The sequence below is a fragment of the Diospyros lotus genome, chromosome 9 (assembly GCF_014633365.1).
Source record: "Diospyros lotus cultivar Yz01 chromosome 9, ASM1463336v1, whole genome shotgun sequence".
NCBI classification, from domain to species: Eukaryota; Viridiplantae; Streptophyta; class Magnoliopsida; order Ericales; family Ebenaceae; genus Diospyros; species Diospyros lotus.
Window position 1 is genome coordinate 222,402 of NC_068346.1, and position 14,881 is coordinate 237,282.

The 14,881-nt window shown below is 38.1% G+C and overlaps 2 protein-coding genes across 5 annotated transcripts; both read right to left on the reverse strand.

Annotated features, from left to right (window-relative positions):
• Positions 1–2,663: 2,663 nt before the first annotated feature.
• LOC127809777 (CASP-like protein 5C3) lies at positions 2,664–11,336 on the reverse strand. 4 transcript variants are annotated; one of them, XM_052348844.1, is made up of 4 exons: positions 10,769–11,279; positions 9,792–9,869; positions 3,185–3,317; positions 2,664–3,027 (listed from the first exon to the last, which is right to left on the reverse strand). In XM_052348844.1, exons 1-4 carry the CDS (start codon positions 10,897–10,899, stop codon positions 2,836–2,838), a joined length of 534 nt encoding a protein of 177 aa, XP_052204804.1. In that variant the 5' UTR covers positions 10,900–11,279; the 3' UTR covers positions 2,664–2,835. The 4 variants fall into 4 exon arrangements, with proteins under 4 accessions (XP_052204804.1, XP_052204805.1, XP_052204806.1 ...); XM_052348846.1 differs by having other exon boundaries at positions 2,879–3,027; positions 3,210–3,317; positions 10,769–11,336; XM_052348847.1 differs by having other exon boundaries at positions 2,879–3,027; positions 3,241–3,317; positions 10,769–11,334.
• A 957-nt stretch (positions 11,337–12,293) lies between these two features.
• LOC127810421 (oxygen-evolving enhancer protein 1, chloroplastic) lies at positions 12,294–14,362 on the reverse strand. The gene is made up of 2 exons (XM_052349911.1): positions 14,031–14,362; positions 12,294–13,224 (listed from the first exon to the last, which is right to left on the reverse strand). Exons 1-2 carry the CDS (start codon positions 14,259–14,261, stop codon positions 12,466–12,468), a joined length of 990 nt encoding a protein of 329 aa, XP_052205871.1. The 5' UTR covers positions 14,262–14,362; the 3' UTR covers positions 12,294–12,465.
• Positions 14,363–14,881: the final 519 nt, after the last annotated feature.

Consider the following 14,881-nt stretch of genomic DNA (forward strand, 5'->3'; position numbering starts at 1 on the left):
TTATTTAAAATGTTTTCTTCCAACAAAATCACAGAAATTCAAGGTGGAGCTTGTTACAATTGTGATCTGAAATTCAAATTTGATTGAAATTGGAACTCATAATTTGACCGTGATTATGATTTCGAATTTGACTGTGATCATAATGTTGTCAAATTCGATTTTATGTGATATTTATCTCATCTAGAGAAATATCCCCATGCATCATCTTCTGATCAAGATGTGATTTATTGGTTTCATCCATAAATGATTTTAGGTCTATAAATAGATGTCTAATACTCTGGAATTAGTTGCATCTATATCACTTTTGTATTACCAATATTTAGTTAGTGATATTTTGTTCTTTATGCCCGTGATTTTCTCCGATTTGGGTTTTTCACATTAAATTTTGTGTTTGTGTATGGTTGATTGATTTGATTGTGGTTCGTTGTAGTTTGATTGTGTTCGTGTGTGGTTTGGTTTGATTGGTTGATTAGTTGCAAGCTATACCACTTTGTTATGAAATTGGATCGATAACAAACCACAATCAAACCAATCAACTACACACAGACACAGAATTTATATGGAAAACCCAAATAAAAAAAAAATCATAGGTAGAAAGAACAAAATATCACTAACCAAATATTGGTAATACAAAAGTGATATAGCTGTAACTAATTCAAGAACATTGGACACCTATTTATAGATCTAAAATCATCTGTAAATGTACACAAGAAACCATAACCTGGTCAGAAGATGATGCATAAGAATATTCCTCCATATGAGATAAATCTCACATAAAATCGAATTTGATTGTGATCATGATATTGTCAAATTTGATTTTATGTGAGATTTGTCTCATCTAGAAGAATATTCTCATGCATTAACTTCTGATCGGGATATGGTTTCTTGTGTACATCTACAGATGATTTTAAGTCTATAAATAGGTGTTCAATACTTTGGAATTAGTTGCAGCTATATCACTTTTGTATTACCAATATTTAGTTAGTGATATTTTGTTCTTTATGCCCGTGATTTTTTTTTATTTGGGTTTTTCACATTAAATTATGTGTTCGTGTGTGATTGATTGGTTTGATTGTGATTTGTTGTCGATCAAATTTCATAACAAACTGGTATCAGAGCCATTGGATCAAACTATAAACGTTTGGCAGATCACAGCCATTGGATCTGCATCATCTTTTAGAACACAGGTTACCCAACTGTCGCCATCACCATTGTCGCTGCCACTCGCCCTGCCATCGCCATCGTTCAGCAATCGATGCCGCCAATCGACGAGCTCTCCTCAACCTTTACCATCACGACTTCTGTTTTAGCCACCATCATCGGCCATCATTCCAGTTTCTTTATCGCGATCATCCCTGCCTCTATCCACTGTTCGATCATCACCGCCACCATTGGTCGCCTCTATCATCGATCTTAGCCAGTCTTCTTCTTCTTCTCCATCGTCGTTCGTTAGCATCCTTGCCTGCCGTCGTTTATCGCCTTTCGAACTTTCCTTACTATTTGCCATCCATCAATACAGCCACCATCAACAATTGGGTTTCCCCCATTACAGGAAACTTCAAGCTTCAAGGTTATAACACACCCAGATCTAGCCCAGATCTCGGTTGACCCAACTCGCTAGGATTCGATCCATTTTAGATTTAGTCATCCAAATTAACAAATCCATTTATGTTTTTATGTCCAGATTTGACTTAGATCCAGTATTTTAGTTCGTTTTCAATTGAGATTTTATTTATGGATTGTTTGACATTATTTGGGGTTATTTGATCTTTGTATTGGCTACCTTGAAGTATGATATTCCATTATTGGATCAGAATATCTTGATTCTCATTATTGTAGGTTAAGATGCATGTAATTTTAAACGAATGAATTTAGATGAAGGTGGAGTTATCAATGAGGATTTATATTGATAAATGTGGAGTTATTAAGATCAACAAAGATATGTTGAGGCTAATCTCTAGCTATATTTTAAGTGCAGCTAAAGATATCCATCAGAGTAAACTTTGTGTGGATTTGAGAGATATTTCTTGTGGTGTAGTTTTGGTTAGTATTTATCATGAGATTAATTCTCCGTGATTTTGTTAGAAGAAATAATTTTAGATAATTCCATATTAGAATTTCATGTCAAGGTGGAGCTTGTTACAATTGTGACCCGGAACTCAAATTTGACTAAGATTATGACTCCTAATTTGACTGTGATTATGACTTCGAATTTGACTATGATTGTGATGTTGTCAAATTCGATTTTATGTGAGATTTATCTCATTTGGAAGAATATCCCCATGCATCATCTTCTGATCAGAATATAATTTCATATGTACATTTACAAATGATTTTAGGTATATAAATAGGTGCCTAATGTTCTTGAATTAATTGCAGCTATATCACTTTTATATTACCAATATTTGGTTAATGATATTTTATTTTTTCTGCTTGTAATTTTTTCCAATTTAGGTTTTTCACATAAATTATGTATTTGTAAATGATTGATTAATTTGATTGTGATTTGTTATCGATCCAATTTCGTAATAGTTGATTGATTCTTGTTCTAGGCCATAACATAGCCAAATGCCAAAATTTCTTATTTTTAAAAATAATTCTCACAAAAATGTTACTCAAATAAATAAATGATCCTTGTAACAAAAAATTAAAAAGAAAAAAAATCAGAATAACGTCAGTATGAGACGATATCCAATTAATTAGCATAACCGCTCTAAATTGCAACCACAATCAATCAGCAGATGAAGAACAACTCTTTTGTTCAATACGACACATGCGATTGATTAAATTTCTGTACATGGCTGACTACATAGCCAGCCGTAATTAAACAAATGATTATGGGGAAGGGAGAAGCCATAGATTGAAGAGAGAGGAGGCTAATGATAGAAACCAAGACAAGAATGTCATGGCCGCTGATAGTTGATATCTATTACACAACTTTGCCATGCAGAGAGTGCGGGAAGTGATGAGGACATCGGTGACACTGGCCGTTGAGCAAGCTGCAGCCAGCGACAGAAACGAGAGAACCTGTTAAAAAAAATAAAGAAAAATGCTTTTTGCTTCAATATTAATGGGCTCTGAAGAAGACAATATAATTAACACTAATCACGTACGCATGGTGATTAATTAATAGATTGATAAACAGAGAAATAATCAAAACTTGATGGAAGCCGCCCGTATGTACCCAATCTCCTATAACAATTACTGACTTTATGCCTGGCTGACGAGATGGACGCTTACAAAGGACAAAATACACATCCACCACGGCCAAGGTCAAGCTCCATGGGATCATCAAACTCATAATGGTTACCGAGAAGCTGCAGTAAGAATATACGTGACAAATTAATTACAAAGATGAACTTGGTAAAATAAACAACTCCTCTCATAGCATGCAACAGTTTTAGTAAAAGTGATGGTGCTGTGACAAGCTTGCTGTCACTGTTGGAAAAATCTTTTTGATTTAACTAGATGTATCTAGATACTTTTGACAAGTTGTGAAGCTTGATTTAAGTTTATTTTTTTTGTAAAAGGAGTGAATGAGCTTAATTTAAGCTGCATATCTGCAGATAGGAGTTGGTAGAGTTGGTAATGTGTCTGAATGTCTTGGCTGTAATCTCTATAAGTATGGTTTTGAATCAAATGAAATCAGCTTTTCCAGCCATTGTGTTCTGTTTTTTCTCTACGTCAAAACCAACATTTGGTATCAGAGCCCTCTGATCTTAGAAGGGCTGTGAGAGAAAGAGAGAAAAAACTAGTAAGGTCCTCCCCCCTTCAGAAAACCGAAACACACAACCTCTTTGCAAAAAATTCCAGAAGTGAAACCATGGCAGCCAACAGTCTTTCCATTTCACTACCACCACAATTTGCAGGAGAGAACTACCAAATCTGGAGTGTTAAAATGGCAGCCTATTTAAAGGCATATGACTTGTGGGAAGTGGTCGAGACAGGTAGGGATCCACCACCATTGCCAGACAATCCAACCATAGCTCAAGTGAAGCATCATAGTGAGCAAGTGGCTAAGAAATTTAAGGCTCTGTCATGCATTCATCAAGCAGTCTCAGAGATCATTTTCACAAGAATTATGACTTGTGAAACAGCTAAAGAAGCCTGGGAGAAATTGAAAGAGGAGTTCCAAGGAACTGACAAGAATAGGCAGATGCAGCTGCTAAACTTGAGAAGAGAGTTTGAAACTCTCAAAATGAAGGATTCTGAATCTGTAAAGGAATACATGAATAGAGTAGTGAAGGTAGTGAATCAGATTAGGCTGCTTGGAGATGAGTTTCCTGAAACAAGGATAGTGGAGAAGGTTCTTGTCACTCTTCCTGAGAGATTTGAATCAAAAATCTCTTCATTGGAGGATTCCAAAGACCTTTCAAAACTAACTCTCTCAGAGTTAGCTAATGCTCTTCAAGGAGTTGAACAAAGAAGAGCTCTAAGGCAAGAAGAGGCTTCTGAAGGTGCATTTAGGGCTGCTCATAAAGGAGGAATGCAGTCCAATAAAGGGGGATGGAAGCAAGCCAATGATAGAAAAGAGAAAGAGAAGAAAGAATCAGACGGAAGCAAAGGAAAAGGAAGAAGAAAATATCCTCCATGCTCACATTGCAAGGGAACTAGTCATGCTGAGAGATATTGCTGGTACAGACCAGGAATTCAGTGTAGATCTTGCAAACAATTTGGTCACATGGAAAAAGTTTGTAAGAACAAAACTCAGCAGCAGCAACAACAGAGCCAACAAGCTCAAGTAGCTGAAAGCCAACAACAACAACAACAAGAGCAACTTTTTGTTGCCTGTTATAACAACAAATTTGATACAAATGTTTGGTTGGTAGACAGTGGATGCACGCATCATATGAGTTCAAATTCAGCAGCATTCAAGGAGTTGGATAGGTCTTACGTGTCCTCTGTTAAAATTGGCAATGGTGAGTTGGTGGATGTTAAAGGCAAAGGAACAGTAGCAATGGAGACAAAATCAGGTACTAAATTCATTCCTGATGTTCTTTTTGTACCCGAAATATATCAGAGTTTGCTTAGTGTGGGTCAACTGCTGGAAAAAAATTATACTTTGTTATTCAAAGATAAATCATGCACTATCATTGATCCTGCTGGCTGTGAACTTATCACAGTAAAAATGAAAGATAAAAGTTTTCCATTAGATTGGAAAACGACAAAAATGCATGCTTTCACTGGTGTTGTTGATGAATCTGTCCTATGGCATAAAAGATTTGGTCATTTCAATTATGCTTCACTTAAACACATGCATCAAGAAGGTTTAGCTATAAATATGCCTGCAATTCATGAATGTGTTGGTGTGTGTGAGGTGTGTCAGTTAGGCAAGCAAAGCAAGCTGCCCTTTTCAATTAATAAAGCCTGGAGAGCAACTGAAAAATTGCAATTGATTCATACTGATGTTTGTGGTCCTATGAGGACACCTTCTCTGAGTGGCAGCAGGTACTTCATTCTTTTCATAGATGACTTTTCAAGGATGTGCTGGGTTTTCTTTCTAAAGGAAAAGTCAAAAGTTGCTGTTGTGTTTGTGAGATTCAAAGCATTAGTGGAGAATCAAAGTGGCAGCAAGATTAAAGTGTTGAGATCAGATAATGGGACTGAATACACCTCCAACAAATTCAATCAATTTTGCGAGGAAGCCGGCATTCATCATCAACTTACAGTTAGCTACTCTCCTCAACAAAATGGTGTGAGTGAGAGAAAGAACAGAACTATTATGGAGATGGCAAGATGCTTGTTGTTTGAAAAAAAACTTCCCAAGGAATTTTGGGCAGAGGCAGTCAACACCTCTGTGTACCTCTTGAACAAGCTTCCAACTAAGGCACTTAAAGGAAAAACTCCATTTGAAGTCTGGAATGGAGTTAAACCAAATGTGGAGCATCTCAAAATTTTTGGTTGTCTATGTTATTCTCTTGTTCCAGAGGTAAAGAGGGACAAGTTAGATCAAAAGGCAATTCCTGGTGTCTTCTTGGGATATAGCAGCAATGCCAAGGGTTATAGAATTTACGATGTCCAAACAAGGAAGGTTATCACCAGCAGAAATGTGAAATTCGATGAGTTTGGAGCCTGGAATTGGGACAAAAATGTTGCTGAAACTTCACAGAAGATTCTTTTTGAAGGGAGTTCTCCCAACGAACAAGATGCAACTATAATTCAAGAGGAATTAAGTTCTGATGAAGAGTTTTCAGTGAGAGGAGACAGATCACTTGCTGACATTTATGTGAGATGCAATGTTGCAGCAATTGAACCCAATAGCTTTCATGAAGCAATTAATTCAAGTGAATGGAAGAAGGCTATGGAAGAAGAATTGAAGATGATTGAGAAAAATCAAACATGGCAGTTGGTGGAGAGGCCAAAACACAAGAAAGTTATTGGAGTTAAATGGGTGTATAGAACCAAACTGAATTCAGATGGCTCTATTAACAAGCTTAAAGCTAGATTGGTGGTGAAGGGCTACTCTCAACAATTTGGAGTGGATTTCTCATATACTTTTGCACCAGTGGCAAGGTATGATACTATTAGACTTTTGCTTGCTCTAGTTGCTCAAAGAAACTGGAAAATATTCCAATTAGATGTAAAATCTGCTTTTCTAAATGGTTATTTGGAGGAGGAGATCTTTGTTGAACAACCAGAAGGATTTGTTGTTAAAAGGCAAGAAGATAAAGTATATCTACTCAAGAAAGCTTTATATGGCTTAAAGCAGGCCCCAAGGGCTTGGTATAGCAGAATCAATGATTACCTCTTGAAGTTGGGGTTCAACAAGAGCAATAGTGAAGCAACTTTATATGTGAAACAGGAAGATAAAGAAACTTTGATAGTTTCCTTATATGTTGATGATCTCTTGGTGATAGGGAGTTGCATCCCTTTAGTACAAAAATTCAAGAAGCAAATGTGTGAGATGTTTGAGATGACTGACTTAGGAGTTATGACTTATTTCCTTGGCATGGAAATTCATCAAAGCCAACAAGGAATTTTCATTTGCCAAAGGAAATATGCTAGAGAAGTTCTTAAGAAGTTTGGAATGTTGAATTGTAAACCTATTAGCACTCCTTTGGCAGTAAATGAAAAATTACTTAAAGAAGATGGAGCTGAAAAAGTTGACGAGGGAATCTATAGGAGTATGATAGGTTGTTTGTTGTATTTAACGGCAACAAGGCCAGATATTATGTTTGCAGCAAGCTTATTATCCAGATTCATGTCGACACCAAGTGAGGTGCATTTAAGAGCTGCAAAAAGGCTGTTGAGGTATGTGAAAGCAACTGAAGATCATGGAGTTTGGTTCAGAAAAGCTTCAGAATTAAAACTGGTTGGCTACACTGATAGTGACTGGGCAGGCTCAAATGAAGATATGAAGAGCACATCTGGTTTCATATTCCTAATTGGTTCGGGTGTGTTCAGTTGGAGCTCGAGGAAGCAAGATACTGTGGCGCAATCCACAGCCGAAGCTGAGTATATTGCAGCTGCAGCAGCAGTAAATCAAGCTATTTGGTTAAGAAAGTTATTGGTTGACTTGAAGCAAGAACAGAAGAACTCTACTGAGATTTATTGTGATAACAAGTCAGCAGTTGCAATTGCCAAGAATCCAGTCTTTCATGGAAAAACCAAGCATATAAAAATCAAATATCATTTCATAAGAGAAGCAGAGAATGAGAAAGAAGTTGATCTAATGCATTGCAGCTCTGAAGTTCAAATGGCTGATATACTGACCAAGGCACTACCAAGGACCAGATTTGAACAGCTAAGATTGATGCTTGGAGTTAGCAGCAAACTTGCCAAGGAGGAGTGATGGTGCTGTGACAAGCTTGCTGTCACTGTTGGAAAAATCTTTTTGATTTAACTAGATGTATCTAGATACTTTTGACAAGTTGTGAAGCTTGATTTAAGCTTATTTTTTTTGTAAAAAGGAGTGAATGAGCTTAATTTAAGTTGCATATCTGCAGATAGGAGTTGGTAGAGTTGGTAGTGTGTCTGAATGTCTTGGCTGTAATCTCTATAAGTATGGTTTTGAATCAAATGAAATCAGCTTTTCCAGCCATTGTGTTCTGTTTTTTCTCTACGTCAAAACCAACAAAAAGAATCAAATGAAAAGAGACTTTTGCCTTTATATATTACCACAAGCAGAAGCAGCATGCATATAGATTACCACAAGTTCCTCCTTGAAGAAGACACTCAAAAAATCTTAAAAAAAAAAAAAAAAAAAAAGAAGAAGAAGATATCCAGAGGGACACAAAGTACTCTGGATATCCAGTAATATGGAGAAAAGGCAACCAGAACAGAAGAAATTATTATTGCAATCTAGTAATATGCCACACTCAAGTACAGTTTATGCCGATGCAGCTAAACAGGGTTACCTGGAACTAGAGATGCCAGGTTGTCTAGTTAACATGCAAGACTTGAAGGACCGGCTGTCGGATAAAATGAAGCCTCACAATTTAATGTCCATCCAGAAAAAAGAAAGGCACTAAGAGAAGTAACAAGGATATGAAACAATAAACATAACCTGTATCTCCAAGTCCAAATAACTGCGCTCTTCATACTTAAACCAATCAGGTCACTCTACCCTCCAGGGGACCCCACTAAATTTGTGAGCTAACAACGATAACAACACTCCAAACCTTATTTCCCCTAGGTGGGGTTAGCCAAAAAGAAAGAAAAAAACTGTCCACCAGTGCTTTTTATTATCCCTCGCCACCACAAACCCAAAAGAGGACCTATACCAACATATTACAACTGCAGCCTCTAGATCTGAACAAAAAAGGGTGAATCAACGCAATTTTGGAGCTCCTATTAGTCATGTTTCACTCTCTCACACAGTTTGTATTCAGTCTTCACTTATCTAGCCATCCGGCCTTGACATCAGTCATCAAATTATTCTAAAATTTCAATGACAATATAGAATACACACTCCAATTAGAATATTACGCTAGTATGGTAAACCAAAATATATCCAAATCAAATTCAGCATTTCCAGTTGTCAGGCTTACTCCGTCCCAAAACTGTCAGCTTGAAACAAGTAGCTTAATCCAACAAATTGTACCCACATAACTTTCCACATACATTCTACCTGCAGCAGGTTTTAAAAGATGTTTGATTGTCTTAAAAGTCATTCAGCTAACTTGACCTAGCCTAGCTTGTAGTGATTTCACAAGTGAAACTACTCACATTACACGTTTACCAATGCACTAGATGATATCTTTGGATTATGAAACATTATAAACCCTAATCAATTTATCCAATTCAAGATATATCATGCGCAGGAGCAGGGCCTCTCACCTTGCATATAGAATTTATTTATACTTTTTGTTGTAAGGATGGCCCTCCCATATTTGGTACCAAACATAAAGTAAATGTGATAACTTTGTGAAAATAGGACCCAAATCTAATAGCCCAGAACTCCCTTCTATTTATACACGAGCTCTTCCCTCGCACCCCCCCCCCCCCCCCAAAAAAAAAAAAACAATGAATGCCAACCTCTGCCTTTGGTTGTGCATTTCTGCAATCACAATATGTCCTCCATGCCATGAAGGGTCTCCCATATCATCAACTTGTTGCAAGCAATAAACTTAAAACTAAATGGTGAGTAGTTCCTTTTGTATTTTAGCAGCCAATATCCATTTGACATACTTTGTATTTGGCACAAAAAAAAAAAAAGGGGGGGATTCATAACTTGTAAGAGGCAATTACAACTTATGTTGGTGGAAGCAAACTCTGAAAGTTTGAGTCAATCCTCAAGGTCACAACTTACAAGAGCCTCCAGCCTTAACTTTGAAAGGACTCATAAATACCTTGCACATGGGCCATATATGCTTGTACTACTTTTCGAATTAAGCTGCTTTTGGTAGAAGCAATTTGTTGCAAGGTACCTACGCACAATGAAAACAGTAATTCCTTGCCTTCTTACTCGTAAAGATGAATAAATCTACAAGCTCACAACTCACAAGAGCCTCTAGACTTACCCCGTGAAAGCAGTCAGCAAATATCTTGCATACAAGCCATATATGTTTGTAGTACTTTCTGTAAACAATTTTTTATTCTAGTATGTGATAAGAATAAAAATCAAATACTCATATTTACACAATCTTCTTATTTCTGTCAACCTTTTGAATAACGTACCTGATAAGTTGATCTCCACAAGCCCAAATAAAAATTGCAATTGATGTGAAAGAGGAAGGTATGCCCAATATTGATTTTTCTTCAATTTGCATTAACACTCGCAAACAACCAAAAAGAATGGAAATCCAATAAGACCAATTTAGCAAATTCTAATGTCTGAATCTTAATCCTTTTCTTTAGTTGATTCATTTTCAATAATCAATATAAATTCTTCAAGGTGCACTTCAAAAATATTGCTTTTAACCTTTCTGTAAGCTGTGTTTTCTCCACGCTCTGTACTCTATCGAAAAAAAAAACATGACCCGGGCTTCAACAACAAAAAATCATCCTTTTTTTCTAACTGTTCTCAACCAATCTTGGAATCTATATCACCGTCTTCATCTCATAATCATCACAAGTAGACATCCAACGTACAAACAATCAGTCATAGATTATAATCATCATATGCATATATATACATATATATATCTATATATTGAAACAGAGTGATCGCCAAATATGCTGCAATATATCAGAAATTGAGTGATCATTTCATAAGGCAAAAGAAAAAAATTGATTAAAAAAGGAAGGGGGGGGGGGGGGGGGAGAGAGAGAGAGAGAGAGAGAGAGAGAGGATGAAAACAAGGGGAAAGTGGGGGAGGAGGATTACCAGAAAGCAGTATAAGCGTAGAAGTGAACATCCAAACACATGAAGATAAGAGAAGCGATCGAGAAGATGAACTGTCCCAAACGCAGAGCCAAGCTAGCGCTGGTTCCCAAAGCCCCTGGCAATTCATCCATCTATGTGTCATAGCCGCCATTCAGCGGTCTGAAACGATTCTCATCAGAGAAGCAAGAAAATAAAGGGAAGCAGAATTGAGCTTTTATTTTAAGGGGGATTGGGTTGGGGAATGGAACGGAATCGTAAGGGAAAGACTCCGTTTGGTGGATCCAGAAGTGATGGTGGATGGGTGCCAAATCCAATGGAAAGAAAAGAACGAAGAAATCAGAAATGGTTGGTACAAGAGATAGAAGAAATGAAGGAAGGAAGGAAGACTTTGGACCTGTCTTTTACTCTGTCCACTCCCTCTCTTATTAATTTTAATTAATTAATATTAAGGTGGTTTGTGGTTGGCGTTGGATGGTATCAGTATGTCGTCTTTTGCTTTGCTTTGAGCTCCGGCGGCAGCCATCGGGTCAGCGTCAACCACAGCCAGTGGTAGTGCCTGTAGCCTGTCGAATTCAATTCGCAGGCCAAACTGCCAATAGCAAATTCCACGCAACCAACCTTCTTTGCCGATTACAGCCCAGAACTACAGGGGGCTCAAGTAATTATTCGGGTGAGGTGAGTTTAAGGGTAAGAAAGTTAATTTTATTAGATAACCAATGCCAACTAACCCTCCTAAAATAAGTAGGCCCATTAATTTCATTTGTTATTTCAAAAGTCGTGCTGCATGCTGGCGCTGTTGCATTTGCAGCCTACTATGTTTTTTTTGTTCCTAGTTAACTGTTGCAGTCTGCTAATAATTTTGTGGATGCAACTGTTACCCAATCATCATTCTCATCTTGTCTTGTGTACAACTACAACTAGTCCCCCGCAGAATAGTCAAGAAGACAGACCAAAGTGCTTGAGTTTAATGACCACCTTAATTTTGCGTACCTTTTCCATGTAAACTTCTTTATTATAACCCAAAAGACGCTGAGCCACTCCTTTTCATATAATTTGATTCCCACTTCCAGCTAGCTTCACAATGTCATGTATATAATTCAATCGTCAATCCCTTTTACAAGTTACCTTTCTCTCTTCGCAGTTATATATTATTTTGTTTCTTAGTGTAAGTCCTTGTCAAAACGAAAAAATCAGCTACCCAAAAATCCCCAAGTTTATGAGATCCAAAAAGCCCCCAAGTTTAAGAGATGTGATTAAGTTAAACTTGTTTCCTTAATAAAACTTGTCCTTTAATTAGATTCAACTTTCCTCTTGATATAAGGTTTTCTCTTGATTGACTAATTTAAATAAAATATTTTATATAGGGATAAAATATGTTGGTGAATATCTCATAACATAATTTAATTGTATCACCACAGAGACTACTAATCTGACTTAACTAGAATTGTGAACCCCAGTCACGTGTCAAATGACACAGATTTTTATACGTCATTGGTTAGCTAACTTCAGCCAGCTAGAAACAGACTTGAAATCTAGTAACATTATTGCAATTAAGAAGAGCCATGATAATATACCAACACAACAGTAAGCTCAAACAATTTTCCAAGAGGCCCATGATTTCAGTTTAGGAAGACTTGAATAACTTGTCACAAAATCCAATCCAAGGATAATTACATGAATATTTTCCCTTCAAAGCTCTATGAGTCAAGTTGAGCATACCATATGCCTTGGATCTTTACATCCTTTGGAGTCTTAGCCCCCAAATCAGTGTCAGAAGGCTGAATGCTCTCAAACACTCCGATCACCTCCCCACTTTCAGGCTTGCTCTTGGTAACACTCAGGGTGATTTTCCCGGTAGACGATGCAGTGTTCTTTATGTTCTCCTTCGTAAGTTCTTCTTCGTCCCCTCTGCCTCCGGCTGGAAGTGCAACCGCATTGTCATAGCCGGTAGACCCACCCCTTCCCTTCGGGTCCAAGAAAGATGACCCTCTGTATGATGGCACCAGAAATTCTCCACCAAAGCTCTCTGGCTTGCCGGATGCCACCAGCTGTTTGATGGTGAAGAGGAAGGGCACACGCTCACCACCAGGGAGCTGAACAGTGACGGCAGCATAGTCAATTCCATCTTTCTCCTCAAACTTCACCGTCCCATTGGGAGACAATTCGAAGGGTCCCTCAATCTCATCGAGGGTGTAAGTCAAGCGGGTCATGAGCTTGGTCTTTTGGAACTCTGGTGGGGCGTTCTTGCCCACACCCTCGGCCTTGACAGTGAATGACGTGGGTTCCAAGCAGAGCTTCTTCATGTTGTATTTGCCAGGCTTGAAGGCAAAGCTGTCCAGACCACCTTCAATGGTTGGGCACTGATTGGCAGTTCCAGTTCCTTTTACTTCTAGGTATGTCTTGCTCTGGATTTCGTCATAGGTAAGCCTTTTTGGGACTCCCTCAGCACTTGCACCCTAAATTTTCCCCCAAAAAATGAATATGAAGAGACAACGATTTAGCAAAAAACTGAAAACAATGAAGCAATGAAGCAACATTACAGGGCAGCAAAGCTAAATCAGCATACTACCAGCATATTTCTCAATTGAACATCATAATTTTGAAATTTAAAACGTAACATATCATGACATTAAAGGGTTTTCAACAATTAGCACAGCTAACATTGTAGTAGCTTTCTGAACCACAGCTCCATCACTGAAGACTGCAAGTGTACAAGCACACTGCATTAAACCATCAATAGTGAGGTCCATTGAATACCTTTCGGTCTGGTTTCCAATTGCCAGAGCCTCACAGCACAACATCATAAGAAGCGTGTCTATTTTCACCAGCAAAGTAACCCTTGGTTATTCTTAGTTTTAGCTCATTTACAGGTATATCATGATCAGTTCAGCAGGATAGAAATATATGACTTGAGGATCAGATGATCCCATGTCATCCATTTGAAAAGGTTTGAGGCTTTAATCTTGCCTTGGTGCTTATGGAAAACAACATAGACCAAAATCCGGACATAAATCAACCCAGTAATCAATGGTGACAGAGTTGTAAAAACCCATGGTGCAGAGTGATGATCTATAGCTCTTTCGCTCAATTATCCACTAATTTACGGCACAAACTGCCATTATAGTCGTAGTTTCATGGCTAAGTTTGAATGATCAAGATTAAGTTAATAATTGAAGAATATACAATATAGTCATGCTGATGTCCAACAGGACAGTAATAAACATGAAGCGGGGCAGGAAACAATCGAGTAGGGGTGCAATACCGAGACGACGAGTGCAGAAGTGGCAAGAGCAAAGCCAGCAAGCTTGGCGGCATCAGCAAATCTGTGAGCCAAGTCCTTGAGATCACTCTGGAGAGAGCAGCTCAATCTGGCAGCGCCTTGTTCGACGCCAAAGGCCTTGCACACGCCCTGAGAAGACCTCAGCTGCAGGCTGCTCCGGCCCTGAACGCCTCCCACCATGAGGGTGGCCGCTGCTTGTAATGAGGCTGCCATTGTTGCTTGCTCTGTTTCCTTCTCTTCCTCTATGAAAATTCAAACCTCTCGCCAGCACTATAGTATGGTGGTAGGAAATAGAGTGTGTGGACAGAGTATTTCTTGTGAATTGGACTAAGATAAGGGGATAGGATGAGGTCTTCTTTCATTGGTTCTTCGCAGGTACTGCCATGGTCTTCATGTTTTGCCATGTGGCAGACATGCTGTTTGGGATATAGATCCTAACTCAGACTGGGATAATGGTGGGGATTGGGGAAGCCATAGCCCCAAGTTGCAAATCTACCTACACTACAAAAATTTTGGGCTAGGAGCCCTGGACCAATGGACAAAGTATAGTATATATTTTGATACTATTACATCATCATGTTGAATTAATTCAATTATAGGTCATCCATCACTTGAAATTATGATTACACAAATGGATAATTAAATTCTAAGTGCCCTGAGCTAACACGTAACGCATGTGAGATTATGATGTTGTAGGTGTGACGCTAGTCTCAAATTTGAGACTTTAAACAGAGCCTTGTGATTTGCTGTGTTGTGACACTCATTGTACATCAATGATTTACAGAAAAGGAGATGCTCCGGCCAAAATATTTTTCTTTGTAAAATTTGTAACA